The following is a 17,961-nucleotide window of genomic DNA, read 5'->3' as shown; positions in this document are numbered from 1 at the left end:
CCTCAGACTAGCACTGCTAAGGCTAAGCACCAGCAGTGAGAAATTCTTCACCTATTATTTTCTGCTCAAAATATCTTCTAATCAGCTACTATGAATTTTTAACAGCCAAGAAACATGAATGAATTCCTCTTGTGAAGATGACAATGTAAAAATGTAACGATTTCTGTTTTCACGTCAACATCAACTCTCATCATCACTACAGACTTGTTTTTGTGTAGGACTCTGTTCTTCACTGTTAGCAAAATGGGGATATTATGTAACAATTCCTGAGTGACAATTTATTAACATCCCCTAGAATCTGCAAAAAATTACTTGATGGCTCTGAGCCAAATGCAGCCAGACTCTTGGCTTTACAGAATAATTCATTGACCAACCTTTTAGACAGATACAGACACATTGCCAGACCTGGATTAAACACGATCTCCACATCTCCTACAGCAGAGATTTCACACCACAGACACCATATTACACAATATAAAGCTTCAAGTTTGAAGGCATCTCATCTGGCTTAACCCTCAGGCCAGCTTTTTGGGCAAAACTGGTACGGTAGTAAAGACAGAGGAGTTTAAAAAAGCAGTATCACAAGCCTAGTCAATATGTTAAGGATATTTGGCAAAGCTCTTCAGTAGCTGAAAGGGATCTGGATACTCAGCACATTTCAAAAAAGGTCTTTTCCCTACTGCTCTACACATGCTCAGGTTCTTCTAAATCCACTGGCAGCTTACTTATCCTTTCTAGCCTTTTTTGTACTGATGGGATTTTCCAACCTAGGGCTAGGTCAAGGCTAATAAATATCTGATAAAAAAATCCCAAACAAATATACAAAATACCTCACTTTTCTGTTACTTTTCTTAAGCTGGAAAATGTGTTTAAAAAATGAGGCCAGTAAGAGAGTGACCCCAAGCAAATTGGTTACAGTATGTCTGAATCTGTAAGATAATGAAACAATCATCAATGCATGCAGATCAGGCTTTCCTTGATTCTTTCAAAATCAGGGCTTCTGCTCAGAGTTGTCTTAGGTGGGACATTCTATAGCATTTTTTTGCAAACACTACATTTAATTGAAACAAAAAAAAATCCCCTCCACTCTACCAAAGCAGAGTAAAGAGGAGGGAGACTTGAGAACAATGTGCACTTTCAGCACGAAAGTGCCATGATATCATTCTTTGGCTTGCTAATGTATATACTTGGAGAGACTGGGGTGAGGAGGAAGGAATGAAACAGAAACAGGCTTCTTTGTACCCTTATGAAACACCAAATGACTCCTTCTCCCTCTTGCCCCTCAGTAAATCACAGGGAAGTAGTTGAGTAATGTGAACCAAGAAATTAGCACAAACAGCAAAGTCATTTCAGAAAACCTGGTTTAACTAAAATGACAGGCTGTCATTTCACCTGATTTATGTGACTCTGGCTAGAAGGTTTTCCACAGAATTTTGAAGCCCACTGGAGTTCTAGACTAGTTTCCATCTGGGGGCTGCTGGGGAGGAGCACAGATGAGGAAGAAACCAGTTCCTTCACATGAAACACAGGTAGTCTAACACATGTAAAACTTTGAACCACAGACCCACTTCTTTCGTATTTAGAAATTCTTTGACATTGTGACATCTTCCTTCAAATGAGACAGGAATTTAATATTTATAACTTGACAAACAGTTATAAACACATCTCCTTATGAATAAATAATTACTCCTAACTTCCCAGGAATGTTATTGTATTTAAGATGGTCACATGTCTAAGATGACATGAGAAAAGCCAGACTGTCAAAGGCTCTAGGTAGCAAATCCAGCTGAAGAAGCAGCTCCTTTCCTTCTGCTGTGTTGTAGATTTTAAAAGAAGATCTGCATGCAAATTAAAAAAACTACTTTATGTTATTTCAGCATTGCTTACAAAAGCGACCACAACCTAATTGCTAGCAGTAAACAGCATGCTTAGGGCAGAGATTCTGGCTCTCTTTCAACTTATAAAAAGTGCAAATTGCATCTAATTAGGTAGACAAAAGGCCTATTTTATTTTACTGAAAAACATAAAATTATCTAATCAGTTCTGATTTCAGCATGTATTTATCTAAAAAGAGGGTTTATAACAATTAAAGCATTTCAGCATCTGTTGCCATGATTGAAAAACTGACTTAATAATATACTATAATTCTAGTGATCTGATATGGTGGGGTTTTGGGGGTTCTGGGGTTTCTAGACCTAAAGGTAAATCCATTTATAGCAAGATGAAAACAAAGCATGACAACACACCAAAAGCACTCTGAATCAACTGATGCTGATTTATGACTTGAGGAACAATCTATATCTGGTCTTCTGTTTAGCATTTACTGGTTTTCTGGAAAATACCATTCAGCTAAATAGTTGAGTTTGGGATCTCCAGAGTTTACTGCTCTTTGCCAAAGAAAATGTTTGCTGTATTTAACACATCCTTACAGATACAGATTTTTCTTGTTTTGCTCTGAGTTTCAAAAAGTAACGACAAAAAAAGAGTAGAAGAGATGCTCCTAAACTTCCATTAAAATATGCACAACATTAGTTAAAAAGTTAGATCAGTTTTACACATACTGGGTCTCAATGATATTTGCAAAACAAGCTGATGTTAAAAAATGGTGTCAAGAAGTTTTAGAAATTTCTGCCTTTGCCATTTTAAAATCAATATAAATGGGAACATGTTTTCATCTACAGCTATCCCCCAATGAAATATCTCATTATTAGAAAACAATCACAAGAAATCAATTCTGGACTTAGGTAAAGAAAACAATATTGTTTTCAGAAAAGGATAAAAAATGGCATTGGGTATGTATATTTTACTTCATATCCAGTTTTAATTCCAAATTACACATTTGGAGAAGCTAGAAGTTTTATCCTTTGTTGTGTTTTTTTTTTTTTGTGCTACCACTGACTTAATTGTTTGTCTTCCAACTTACATATAGGTTGGCACTTACTCTGTAGCATACGTGTGATAATTAATAAGATTTTCATCAAGGCAAAAAAGTGGTAATTACAGCCTTTTTCATGTTCCATTGCAAAAACTATGTTGACCCAAACTGTGTAGAAATCTTCTGTGAAAATGGATTATTTGATGCACAAAGCATGTAAGCAGACTTGGACTCAAACAATGCTACTTCGAATGCCAACAAGAAGTGAAACAAAACCAGAGAAAATAAAGCCAGCCTCAAAAATAAACCTTGGTTGAACACTTGCAATTTCTGTCGATGGAGGAGGCATGGGAGCATAATTCTGGTCCCATGTGAATGGGGGGGAGAGTCGTTTGCTGCAAGTATTTCCATTTGTGACATACAAAGAGGTCATGCATTCAAAAAGCAGAGACAGTAACTGATTTGAATAATTGAATTAGCGTAGGAATTTTAAAACATGAGGTAAAATTAACTATAAATACTGTCATAAATTACTAACAGCAAGTTACATTTCAAAGGAAAAATTTATTACATTGTAGTTATATAAAACCTAAAAATATGCACTTGTTCAATATCTCCTAAAAATATTACTTCTGTGTTACTGCATCTATAAGATAGACACAGTAAATTATTATGACTATTTCATAGTCTTTGGCTGCTAGACAGGTTAATAAATAATTCAAGGCCATAAATGTTATAGATAAATGTCTCATTGTTTTATTTACTCTCTATCAGGAAAAAAAAAATAATCCTGGTAAATACTTTTTTGTTGTTTTTGAAACAGAAATCAATTCCTATTGGCTCACACAGATGCAGCTGAATTTTGGTTTTCTTTTCAAGTTGGAGCAGAACATCTCAAGGTAGAATCTTGAAAAAACAATGTAAAAAAAAATCCCCATAATTTAAATTAAAGCTAAGAATCTGTCTAGTGGACAGTTTACTGATTTTATCTAATAGATAAATAATATTATATGCCATTTAATTATGTAAATGTATTAACAATCCAGTTAATCGACATAACAGAAATAGAAAGAAATTACATGTTCTTTCCACTGAAAACAACCCTCTGTATATCAAACCTCTGCAAGATTAACCCACACCACAGATTCTAGAAACAATATTTATTTTTCAAGAAAACCAAAACTAAAAATAAAACCTCTACTTCCTCCTAGTCTCCTTAGTTGTGGGCACCACAACTCCTGCTAGGGAAAAAACCCATCCTAGTGGAAGAGACTGATAAATTCATTGGCATGTAAGTCACAAGTGCCCTCATTAAAACACAACGTTCTCTCTTTCAACATGATAAGGAGGATTTGGAAACAGCATTTAATATTTCTCCACTCAGTGGAATGAGTGCTCCACCAGGAAACACATGGGATAAAGTCCTCCTGCCTTTATTTATGGTAAAAAGTACTTTACAGGCATCTTGCATGTTGCCACAGACATACAATGGACCTCAACTCCAAAATAAAACACAGTAGATATAAATAGTTTTTAGTGACCAACATGAATGTATACAGAGTGTAACTGGATGCAAGAGGAGGAAAACCCATTGCTTTCACACTGATAAGAGAATACCAAAGAAATAAAACACTTTTTAAAATGCATTTTAACTTTTTCCTGTTATTTCAGGAAAGGAAAGGCCAAACCACAATGTATTAAATATTTGAAAAGCTTACATACCATTTTTGTTAAATCATAGCCAATTCAGTTCTATGTCGAACCATCATTCCCAAGTGAAGACATAAACCACAGTTGGAAATTCCCCTGTAAGCTACAAGTTCTTTAAGAATGTTACACTAAAGCTAAAGAATACTGCAGTAGATAGTATATACATTTAATGCCTGAATTGCAAAAGTTCCATGAGATTCTGTGACAAGCAGTTCAGAAGCTTCAGTTTACTGATGCCACCACAAAAGCCTCATTGATTGTCATTTCTGTGGTTGGTAGCATGAGTTATATTTATAGTCTAAAAGTACATTGTACACAAAGTACATCACAAAAAAGAATCAGGGTTGTGCTTTTTTTTCTTTTTAATTAGCATTGTATACTAATTATCTAAAGTTACAGTGAAGAATATAAACTTTAACTCACCCTGTAAAATATTGCAACATCATTCTCTAAGAGATAGATGTGCTCACCTTGGCTATGGTAAATATTTACATTATTGTCATATGAGACCTTTCATGTCACCAAAGAAGAGGTCTAAATAAGAAAATGCAAAGCTTGGTGTTATCCTCCCCAAAGAGAAACACCACAAATAAGCTGCATCTCCTGTTCTTATACATCAGGCTAACTAGTTTCAAACTGTGAGCATTAACTATTGTCTCATTTTTAACACAAAAATGCATTAATGTCAAGGAAGTGTAAAGTAGATTTTGACAAAATGATCAATTGATGAAACACAATCACAACAAGAAAGTAACTGAACAAAAAAGGAAATACTTTCCCCTATTAACACTTTCAGTATAATCTCATGGGACCCACCCTATAAAACTATAAAGGCTTTATTATTTTGCAAAGTAATTTTTGTCTGTATACTGAGGGTGGAGTGGATTAGCAGTCTGTATGTGCTCTTAGATATGCCAATGTTCATCTATTATCTTTCACATCACAGGAGTCAAAAGGGCAGAGGGGAAAAAAAAAAAACGTAGGGGGGGACAAATAGGAGGAGAGTTTCATAATTTGGTCTATTTTTGTATTCTCAGCATTCTAGGGGGAAAATAAAGCCTGACATAAAGAGATCGTAATACATATTTATCTAGCCTTGTTACTCATCTTTATTTACCTTTAAATTATTGAGAATTGTTTTGTATAATTAGTTGCCACACAGAAAACACTGATTTTACCCTGGTACATCCCTGCCTGAGAGGAAACTGGCACCCAGTGGGGCCTGATTTTGCTGTCTTCAACTTTTGCAGGCAGGGGCTGCATCACATGCACACCAAAGGCTTCCTAAGCCTGAATCACACTGCTGAGGAAGCGAGTTAAATATTTGCATGGTGCTTTGAAAGAAATTACACATATAGCTTCAGAGTATCCTACCCTGGCCCCCTGTTCTGTGTCACCTCCTGAGGATGATTTCTCTTTCCACCAAATACGGGGAATCTTATATTGTTACAACTTTGACTCTAGGAACCTAAATGATAAATACCTTGGGAAGAAATGACTGCAGACGTATTGGCCATTTCAAGAACAAAGATGTGACACTTCTTGAAGATACATTACATCCTAGAAAAACACAATGTAATTTACTAAAGATTTTTCCAACCTCCAAGTAGAGTTCTCATTGAGCAATATTGCATAGAGGGAGACACCAGGAATTAAAGAATATTTAATTGTCTACAGAAGGAGGTCACTAAGGCCAACAGGTCTAAGCTAGTGAGAACTGCTAAGCTATGGCAGAGCCTATCAGTTCCACTGAATCCAAATATTGCATCAGAGATACATTCTGTCAAAATGTTTCCAAAAAAAGACTAAGAAGAATACCATTTGAGTGAAAGTAAAAGGAGTAACTCAATCATTTTGCCATTAAGATAGCAGCTAACAACTTGTTACGCAGCTTTTTGTACACAAATTTACAATGAATCCTTTCAAGCATTTTTGCTCACCATCTGCACTCCAAACCATCCCCAACACACACAAGTTCTAGACACAAAATTAACTTGAATGGCCACACAAAAGAAGCATGTTGAGGGGAAGAAAAAGAAAAAAAAAAAAAGGGGGGGGGAAAACAAATCAAGAGGGGAGAAACTATAATTTCTAGCACTTTGTGTTTGGCTAACCCTCAGTGAAAGTCTGCCAGCCATTTAATTAGAAATGTCAAATCTTCACCAAACAAGATAGTGGAACTGTAGCTGCTGAGTTCAGAACAGCATCGTTAAGTACAGTGTAAACAGAGAGTTAGTTCTCTGTGGGATTCTGCTCCATGGAGGCTGCTGGCCTGAAGAAGAAAGACTCAAGACAGGAAGGAAAAAAAAAAAGGGGGGTGGGAGTAAGAAGGAAAAAGTGTAACTATGAGAACAAGCAAGCTGTAATGGAAGCTGAGGGTGGGCAGGGGTCTGCCTAATGTCACTCAACACATTAATGGAAGGGTAAAGAAGAAAACAGATCTGAGTGCCTGTTCTATAGACAGCACAGGACTACAGTCACCCCACTGACACATGGGCAGCATCACTGTCTGTTAAAGAGCTTTTCAGTCTTGTGGGCTGAATTTTACCAGCCCTTTAAGGATTTTTAAAACAAAATCCAAAACCTGAGAAGGCTGACAAGAATTCCACCTTCACTAGCACAGGTAAGACTGAAATGTGCCAACTCCCCTGCAAGTGTAAAGCAGTTGGAGAGGAACTAGCACAAAGTAAAAAAGTGTCCAGCCACCCACTGCTGGAAGGTCTCCAAGAAAACCCTGTACCTGGGACATAAATTAGGGCTGGACTTCAGACATGCCTTGCCCTGGGTCTTTTGCAGTCTAGAGTTAAGAGATTATAAGTAGAAGGTCAAAAAGTACTTATCTGGTCTGCAAGGCAGAGAACACCTAGAAGTTATGGGGAAAACTATGGGCTTTATAGCCAGGACTCATATTAATCAGACTTCAGTTGCACAAAGAAATAATTTTTCCATTGTCCATGACCCAACATTTGAAGATTGTTATGGTAATTGACCGTCAGGACAGATCTTTCTGAAAAAAGCCTGCTAGTTTTTGGAAAGGGTACATCCTTATGCATATACAATGTGATAATTACTAAAGAGCTTGAAATAAAAATATTTGGCAATGAAACTAATATTGACAAAAATTACCTTTGTCTAAGGCCTGACTTGTTTTGCTTTGTTTTTGAAGACAGGCTTATTAATTCAATTCTACTTTGAAAGATTAAGGCTTGTTCCCTAAAGCACTTCATGGCATAACAGTAGGATCTAAGAGTGAATAAGCAAATAACTGATTGTATATGGTACACATAAAGAGATCACAATAATTCAAAAACAATGTTCCAGTTTTAAATAAGCTAGTAATTTCATTTTCTTCAAGATATTAACACAATCCATTACTGTAAAATATGCCTTCCATCATTTTGGTTTATGTGGAATTTAGACTATTTAATTCCTATAAGGCAGGAAGAAAACAGAATTCATGAGCAGATTCATTTTTATTAAAAATAAATGTTTAGCATCTAAGCCACCACAGCACTATGGTAATCACATTCAGTTTATGCATCATGGAACTACTTCATGTATCAAGAAGTACTATTGTGACAAGCCTTTTTATCAGCACACTTAAGAAGTGTCTTGATGTTTTCTTGGATTTTCAGCATTTGCATTTCTTCCTGGACTTGCATGGCTTATTTTCATCTCAACTTTGAACATTTTCCCATGTTAAAAGAAATAAATAAAATTCAATGGGATCATTAGCTTAAGAAGCTACTATAGTACAAGACACATTTCAAAGGACTGTCCCCCACATTTTGCTACATATTCCAAAGCTTTTTTTACTTAAAATTACTTTAGATTGACAAATGTAATTTCTGTGTGATTTTTTTTTGCATTAATTCTATGCTCTGTCAGGTTTTATTTTTCTTTGCTGTTACTTTTTCACTTGTTTCATATACAGATATAAATTGAAGAGACTAATTTTTTTTTTTCTTAAGAGAACTAGAATAAAACAAATTTGTTACAGATGTAATATCATTAAGTATTTTCTGAAAAAAAAAACAAAACACCAAAAAAACAACCACAAAAAACCAAACATCAATTAATAGGTGTTAACTCTACTTTGAGCTTAGCTCTTGTAATGTTTTTTCACATGGCATACTTGTGGCATTGTTGAAATTACATAGGGTTTAAGGTTACTGGAGAAAGCTACTAGGGACAGTAAAAAGTATGCTAAACCAACTCCAAACAAACTCTCATTCTCAAGTCAACTGGAACACAATGGGTTATAAACAAATGGTATGTATCTGGCTGTGTCATGCTGTGTAATGAATATATAATGGAGGAGGAACTACCTCAGCAGCATCAAATAAGGTGCCAAGTATCAACAAAATTACAAGTCAGCTATGCATCTCAAATGTGTTTTCTCACAAGTCTCCAAAGCTTTCCAAAGAAAGGCTAATAAATCTACTTATGTACACAATAAGAACATGTAGAATAAAGAATAAAAACTTACTGTGATCCAGTAAAGCTCTCCAAAATGAGGTTCAAACTAACCAAAACCAAAAGATTATTGACTTTCAAAACCTAGGAATAGGGGCTTGCTCCCACTGAAGTTCATGGCAAGTGTCCATTGATACCAGTATTGTAGGAATGATCTCTAATACTGCAGTTTAATGTCTAACCTATATTACTGTCAGTTTTTGGCACAATTCAACTTGGAATGCGGTAGCGTGATATGAAAAGACTGTTTTGTTTGCAAACTTGGAATGAAATCGGACTTGGACTAGATTGCACAATAAGGAAGCCAGCAAAAGGGAATTTGACACTCACCATTCTGGCAGGAAAACTTCAGTTTCTCAAAACCAGATGATTAAAGATACTTTGATATTGTTTTTCGACATTAAAATCAAAAGGAAGCAAACATAAATGTTAAGCTGTGCCAGATGACTGGGACCCTGGGTTAATGATCATTACCTTCTTCAAAGTCATTTGAAGCTAGTAATAAAGCTAGCAACTAAAAGTGCTGCAGATTTAAAAGAAGTCTCACTGGCTATGAAACAGAAAAGCTATTAATCCTTTATACTAGCATGTTAAATCTCAAACTATCTGTGACAAATCCTGTATTTCTTCTTTCTGAGCTATTACTGAATTAATTGGGAGTTCTCAATCTCTCTTCAGCACAATACTTAAACATATCCTCAACTTCACACACATGAGAAAGCCTAAATCTTGATCTAAATTTGACTTAATTGTAAGTTAAGCATAAATTTATGACAGAGCAAGCACTCTGGTGTTTTGTTGAACTAGGAACTTGTACAGCTGGGAAGGAGCCCCTCTGCCTTCTTTCGTTCACACAAGTGCTAAGGTCACAGTTGTGTGCCTTTATTTGAGAGGAAGAGCTCTCCTTTTGTCAAGTCATTGCTCAAGGACAGTAGTTATGGAGAGGAAAAAGGAAAGAAACCTGGCATAACTCAAGATTCTTAACCTACTGATACAGAATAACATGATTATAATATTTTAATTATTATTACCATAAGCATATCTAGAGAAGATCAAGAGGATCAAAATTAGGTTTGGATAGTACATTTGTGCTCAATTCAGCCAGATGCTAACGTTAGCAAGTATTAACATTAATGATTAACTTTGTGGTATGGGAGTTAACACACTATACACAAATTCTGAAATGCAACACTGGGTTTGGAAATATCTGTTAATCAAATGCAGGGCTATGGACCTTAATGTTTTGCTCACCCTACTTTAGATATATGACTTAGTCATGACTTGGCAATTCAATGATCATAAAGTCTTTGATCTAGTTCCTGACCTGTTAAATAGTATCAGTCAAAACAAAGTGGGAGAAAGGCTGTTTTAATGGATGTTCTTTCATACCAAACTTAGAGGAAGTCATCATCTTAATTTGTGAAGACTTTTGGTTGCCATCAATCAAAGACAGAGTAAATTCAATTACCTGAAGTTAGAAGGATCTACCACATGTTAATAATCCCTTGGATCAATTAACCCACGATAGCTTATTTATTCCCCAACAGAATCATAAAAATGAGTCAGTGCTGGTTAAGAAGAAAACATTTTATCCTGTTAAACAGTGACAATATTTGCAAGTGGAAGGTAGCAAATACTACCAATTTACTAAAAAATAAAAAAATAAAACCTTTACCCTAATAAAGAGGATCTTTTCTCCAACTCTGTATCTTCCTTGGGAAAGACGCTCCACACAGAACTTGTTTGGGCATTTACAAGGTGGGTCTTCAGAAATGTGTTTAACCTGAAAAACACAGAAGTTATTAATATAAACTTTTTAAAGTAGTACATGCAGCAGAACATTCAAGAAGACATAGTTTGTTAATTTGAGTTCAGCTTCAAATTTTCACAGAAGTGTTCTAAATATTTTAGGGTGTATCAGCTCAACTTTTGACAGGCAAAATGAAGAAGTCATGACAATGTATTTCCCTTCTAAATAAACATAGTAAGTACGGAAGCACCTTATCAAGTAAAAGCCCTGCCTAATACCTTCACTTGGCACTTTCAAATAGTGCACTAACACCTTAAAAAAGTATACAGAGAATACAATAGTGTAAGGTAATCACAAATCCATGCCAAGATGCTCCCCAGTAGTGCTAACTACACTTTGGTTATCGCCACCTGACGGCATGAGTTGAGCCTCAAGAATACTCTATCATTGCCAACAGTAAGAGAAAATCATCTCACAAAATACAGATTAAAACTACTTTCCTGTTTTTTTATCAGCTGCATTAGCTTGACTTCAGCCTCTTGTAAAAACTTGGCCTTGCATGTGATACCAAAGGCATTAATGCTCAGTAGAAGTATCTTTTGTATTCATAAGTGATCTGCTAGTACAGCTACTGATGCTAAAAAATCAGATCTGGTTGAGAAACACCTATTTGACACTCAAATCACACTACTGCACAGGAACAACAAGTGTGACATTTTCATTTACTGCAGTTTTCTTCGATGAGAGCTGACCTAGTATGTCAGTGTCTAACAATACAACATGCCAGAGGAACATCCTAGAGGTCTTGTCCACTTAACATAATATTCCAAAGACCATTTCAAATCCAGCTTGTAAATCAAGGATTGCAAAAATAATCTGAGGTCTGGGTAAGAATATTTTCAGAATAGCTAACAAATGGAAGTCTTAAACTGTTTCAGAAAAATAAAAATAAAAAAATGAGGGCAAAGCTTGAATAATGAACAGGAAAGACTTCTGAAATAGTACAAATGTTTTCAGATCTGCTTTTAGAATAAAGTTACTGTATGTTAAATAAACAGGAAAGAAATGAAAAGTTAACCAGTTATTGTTTCTATACTAGAATAGGGAATAAAAATTCTTTTGAAACTAGCCCTGTACACCACCTTAAAGGCTTTCCAATTATTTCATGAAATTGTTCATTGTTGTTATCTGAATAACTTTATTGCTTTGTGGAATATTTTATTATTATTGTTGTTGTTGTTGTTACTAGGGTGTTGTTTTTTTTCCTTTTAAAATCAGGGCATAACATTTTTGTGAAAATTTTCCTTTTAAAATAACACTTAGTAGAAAAGCTCTACATGTATTATACACACAAAAAGTGTTCCTCGAGTATCAGATGATTTATCCTCATTTTGAACATACAATCACTGAATTATTTTAAGATTAACTATATCAGGGATTTTTATCAGTGTGGGTGTAAGCCTCCATTTCCAAAGAACAAAATCATTTCAGATAGTCAGTGTACAATAGAAGTTGTTGGCTGATGACTTATATCCAAGTGCAGGTTGCTGAGGATGAAAAAGATGCATTCCTGTATCTCTTGGAATGTGGTACCAAGATTGGGATTGTGCTTAGAGGACTATTTGGCAATGGGCCTCTGAGAGCTGCCTGATAAGCACTGACTTCTGACATAATATCCTAGTTAATTTATCACCTCTAGGGACATTCTTGAAATTTGAAGCTGAAAATGGATAGCGTGAACTATGCCTTAATAATTGTGTCTACAGGAGTTTATGTAAGCAAGGAAAAAGCCAGAGTAGCCACCAGATCTATCAGGTTCAAGGTTGTTTTGAACCCTGTAAGCAAAATAGAGCCATCTTTGGCCTGTGGAGAATGGAAGCCAACAGATTTATACTGGTGTGCAACACAAGATAACAAGATCCTCACTGCTGATCCTGCTATTGAGGCTTCCATTACCTTCCTATCCCAAAGGACACAGAAGTATTATTGAGTGGAATTTGGAAATCCAATAAGGAAGCAGTAGGAAGAATTATATCCTATTTTATTTTGTGTCTGGACTGTATGAGCACTGCTGCTATTTTATGGTGTGAATGTCTGGGGCAGTGCAGGTCAGGAATCTTGCTGGATGAATTCCATGCTGTTTCTATCCCTAACTGCTTTCTAAATTAAAGGAGGTGGTTTGAGACAACCTTCATACTCTCTCTTCTGTTCCTGCAAGATACGCAGCCACCACCCCCCTTCTACACGTAACTGTTATTTCTCAATTCTGTTGAAACATAAGTAAGTGCTTTTGCAAAGCTAAGGGGGAAATACAAAACATAAAAAATGTTAAATGTATTTATTTGCATCATATAGTACAAAGTATTTCAATAAAATGAACAAACATGATATTCCATCTGCTCTTTGTAACAAAGAAATGGCACATGGATTTTTCAAGAAGTGCTTTGTAACTCCCAGGTGACAGATCTACCTGGTAATACAGCAGTTACTATAGTAACTGCTGCTTTTTATAGAATATATTTGTACTTTTCAGTTTTAACCTCTTCATGGTCTCAAAATGTGTCCTTTTCATCTGATTCCAGCTGTTTCAAATGAACCCCTCTAGGGTGTGCAGCAGAGAAATGAACACTACAGTACAGTGCTGAAAGATTAATGAAACTCAAAGCACGACACTTTCTTTCTAATAATGAGGAAAGAAATGTTTGGATTTTTAGCACGTGAGAAACATACAGAACAGCAGCATAAAAATTAGGCTGAGAAAACTTAGAAGTGTTTGTGATCATTCTGTACAGGTCACTATGGGCCAAATCTCCTAGTCCTGACTCAGACAAAACACGAAGTGGGAGTTGGTGAGTAAGAAGTGAACAGAAAAATAAAACAGAATAAAAGGAAGGGAACTTGGCCCTCAGCACAAAGCTGGGCTAAACTGCAAGTCTCCTACACAGTGTGACATTTTTTCCAAATTCTAGGCACAAAGAATTGTGGTCAAAGTTAAATTAACTCTACCAGTCTGCAAATTTCTAACATACAGTCAGTCGTTAAACTCAGGCTTTTGTGTCCCTTGAAAGTAAGTGCATATCAGAATGGATCATACATGGAGAAGCTTCCTCCCAGAACTTACAGCATCATCCAACAGTTTCCCTGTGCTCTTTTTCCCAGGAGACTTTGTTGGTGATGGTGAAGGAGATGGAAGCGGAGCTGAAAGTGTTTCCTCTTGTTCAATCTCTTTTTCCAGCTTAATTAATCCAGGAGGCTCCACCCCAAACCTTTTGGAAACAAGCAAACATATATTACTACTGCTTATAAAGTATTTCATATTTTAAAGCAAACCTGTGAAAAGAATTTATACTATCTGTATTACACTATTGTGCAATAACAGACTGCTACATATAGTGATAAAGAAGTATGAAAGATATCAATCATTAATACCATCATTCCAAATTAATATGAATAATTAACTTAAATGGCATCTCTCAGGTGATCAAATTTGTAGGAAATACAGTTTTTCTTCAAGTTCTCTGTCTGATAACATACAGTTTGGTGAATGATTAATTTAAAAACAGTACTAGGCCTCAAAAATTGCTGTACCATGTGGGCCAGATTCAAGTTCAGTACATGTTACTCTTTTTCTTGTCTTCCCTCCTTACACCAAACAGGACCCTTTCAAATTTTTTGACAACTTCCATATTCTGTTAGTATTTCTCAAAGAAAACCAGATGAAAAGGGGTTAAAGGTTATCCTGGTCTCAACTACTGCACTGAATTTATAGATAAATAGAGACATGGCCAATATTTTTTAGAAGCAGCTAATGCTTTTTCTAACCAATTTTTGGAAGCCAATCTTCAGATGTCTGTTTGCAGTGGCAAAACACTTGTAGCTCCAACTAAAACAGAATACATGCGGCACTGGCATGGAGCATCACTTGGAGAGCAAGGCTCTCTAAAACAATGTCTACTTTTGAAAGCTTTATGGTGAGTGATTTAAGTCAGTACCCCACTGCAAGCAGCAGAGCTTGGACAGATGTAGGCAAAGCCCATCCCATTTTCCTAATTACTGATAACTCCTTTCTGTTTTGTTGTGGGTAGTTTTTTTTATTTTATTTTACCAACAGTGAACAAAACCCAAAAGTTATAAAGATTTCCTCTTTATAAGAAGGGCTTGAAAAAGTTATCATGTCAGGTAGGCTTCTCATAGCAAACTACCTGCAGAGATGAAACCATATTTTTCTTCTGTAATAGAAAAGTCTATAGCCCACATGCTGACTTATCTAGGTAAAGATCTGAACATTATAATATTCAGCAGTAACAAACATATTATGAAAATCTAAGCTAAATACCATACCAATGTTAAAAGCATAGAGAGAAAGGGCACAAGCGCATTTACTGTCTTTCATATTTTTACCATAACTTTTACTTCAATCACACTACTGCCTAGCAAACTGATATTAAGAAAACCAAGAACCAAATCTGTACTTGTATTGGCTTCTAACTGTTGCAGTCTGCCTAATGAAAAGCCAGCCAACATTGAAGCAAGCACTCATATACAATCCATTTACTTCCTGTCTGTCTGCAGATGCCGACAGGCTGTAAATCATTCAATTCCCATTGGGCTCCAAGCCTACACCTGTGTGCAGCCTTACTCATCAAATAAAACTCTTCCATTCGAAGCAGTATTGCTTCTTTGCATCTACTGCTTCTCATAACCTCCAATTTTTGTCATTCTGACAGACTTTTAAAGTTCCCTGTATTTCCAGTATTCTGAATCCATCTGCTGATGCCTTGAAAAAGAAAACAAATGACCAAACAAAGCAAAGTTGCTGGAAAGCTGAAATGCTAAAAAATACTTTTCTGGGAGGGGTAGGGGTGCAAATTCTGTTCCAGAAGGTATGCTGAGAATTTCCTTTTCTGTTCTTTTTTAGCCTGCCTTCTCATAACTACAAATGAAGCAGCACTTGGACTGTAACATGATCTCCAATAGACTTCTTAGAGCACCACTTCCCATTTTTACCAAGGAAAAATTGAACACAATAGCAGAAAGATCTTGAAATCCTTCAACGGTAATTCCAAAAGACCTGTGGGGGTTGTTTAATCCCCCAGACTTTAATAGTTAACCAAGAACTTCATTCTTTCTACAGAAAAGATAATTTAGCTGTTTTCCATTGTATAATCTATTTGCAAATAGTTATATTTTTCTATGAAGTCTTGATCATAAAGATTACACAGATTACGCAGTGATAAGCTCTGTCCTCTCATCAGTTTAAATGATTCAATTTGACTTCAAAATACTTGTGAGAATGTTGGACCTGTGCAACTCCCTGCAATAGCTGTATGTATTGTCAGTGCTCAGTTCCATCCCATAGGACACTTCCCCCTCCTAAAGGTTCTCACTCTACCCACATGATATCTGCAGGTACACACAGTGGCCCATTTTAGCTACTGAAATTTCACAGATGACCTCCAAATTTTGTTTTCATAAACAACTGAAATCCAGGTTATTTTATCAGGCTATTTATTTTATTTTTGTTAGTACCTGGGTTTTGAACTGTCACTCTTTGAGTCAAGTGCTCACAGCAGTTTTCCACTCACTGTGTAATCCTTCAGTCCATCTCTCTCTAAATTGGCTAAAAGGACACTACAAGAGAGTGTGCTAAGAGCATTGCTAAAGCAGAGGTAAAATATCAGCTGTCTCCCCTTATCCACAGGGTATCTGTTGAACCAGTTCAAGTTGAGCAGAACAGCGCTCAGTTCTATCTCTGCCTCAAACAGTTCCCATTCCCACTCATTTCTGCCTCAATCCCAAGACTAATTTCATTAAAAAGAAAGACCTAGGTTGACTTGTGGGAGTTATAGACCCTGAAGACTAACAGAAAACTAGCCGGGCAAAGTGTGCCAGAAGCTAGGTCCTTGTGATGAATAAGCCACTTTGAACATACCTTTCTGCTTCTAAAACAGAAAAGGAAGGGAAAAGTAAGGAGATATTCAGTGTCTCTTACCCATTTAATCCTTTAAAAACATAGAGTCACCTTTCCAAAAGTCTTTGTGGCTCCTGTTCAGAAAAGCAGACCCTTGAGACTGTCAGCAGACCTAATTTGCTTTATAAAGGAACCATACATCTCACTTCTCTCCTGTTCAAAGCAGCACAACAAGATCAATTTTATGTGCTCCTTAGAGGAGGCAACTGCCTATTTCTCTCCATGTAGTTCTAGTTTAGCACACCTCAGGCAAAACTGACATCATATATTTTCAATTATTTTAACCTGATGTTCCCTTTCAATGGTCTTTGTGTACCTTGGAAATTGTAAATGGGTTTTTGTTTGTTTTCCAACAGATATTAGAGCAGAAAATGTAGACAGACATGTTATTTGAAACCTAAGCTATAAACAAAAATAAAATACAGTACAATAAATAAAATATACAAATTGCATTAATGATATATGGTAATATACATGCATTAGAAATAAAGATTAAAATATTTTAAAGACAAAGTGATAGATATGCACAGGAAATTAAAATGTGGTTCATTAACTGGTTCAGTATTTGTTTTCATGCCTGGAAGAATGAATATCTGAGACACAGAAGTTTAAGACAAAAATGAAGGGTGAGATACTATCTTAACTCCCTTGTAGGTCTGTTGAGAAATCAAATCTCATTGCAAAGTGAGATGAATCTAACCTGACCAACTTCAGCAGACTTCAACACTGCCAGCCACTGACCTGCAATCCCTGAGGAAGCTGGATACTATCAAGTAATCAACCTGCAGCAGGTATAGGGTCTTTGGATGCTGGAAGATCTATCTCCAAGCTAAGGATTTTGAAAGGACAATCTATTTGTGCAGGTAAATTCAGATTCATGAGAATCAATTTCATTGAGCACCTACAAATCAGAAGACTTTCTTATTCATGGAAAGTGAAATTAACTTCCCCTCCTCTCCATTTTGGGCTGCAGCAAAGTTAGAGAGAGAGACAAAATATTCCTGCAAACTGGAAGTCTTTTTCTGGCCAATACTCTTCCTCTGCAAACTTCCACTGATGACAAGGGCTTTTCTGAAACTTGGCCAAGAGACAGATTTTGTTAAGCAGTTTTCCCCAGTTTTGTTTGCAACATACAAATACCCATAATAGGATTTTAACATTAAAATACTAGTTCTTAAG

General features: G+C 36.0%; 1 protein-coding gene across 7 annotated transcripts in view; it reads right to left on the bottom strand.

The window, feature by feature from the left end:
* Window positions 1-17,961, bottom strand: part of GAS2 (growth arrest specific 2) — an 89,332-nt gene that overhangs the window by 25,477 nt on the left and 45,894 nt on the right. For 6 of the 7 annotated variants that reach the window (XM_051622067.1, XM_051622073.1, XM_051622069.1 and 3 more), the window contains exons 6-7: window positions 13,933-14,077; window positions 10,737-10,844 (exon numbers count right to left, since the gene is read on the bottom strand). In XM_051622067.1, coding sequence (XP_051478027.1) covers window positions 10,737-10,844; window positions 13,933-14,077 — 253 coding nt within the window. Of the gene's footprint in view, window positions 1-8,178; window positions 8,266-10,736; window positions 10,845-13,932; window positions 14,078-17,961 lie in introns of those variants that run through there. The other variant, XM_051622074.1, reaches the window with a different exon arrangement.

This window comes from Apus apus, chromosome 5 (assembly GCF_020740795.1).
Source record: "Apus apus isolate bApuApu2 chromosome 5, bApuApu2.pri.cur, whole genome shotgun sequence".
Lineage (NCBI taxonomy): Eukaryota > Metazoa > Chordata > Aves > Apodiformes > Apodidae > Apus > Apus apus.
The sequence above is the reverse complement of the archived record's forward strand: the minus strand, read 5'-3'. Positions and strand labels throughout refer to the sequence as shown.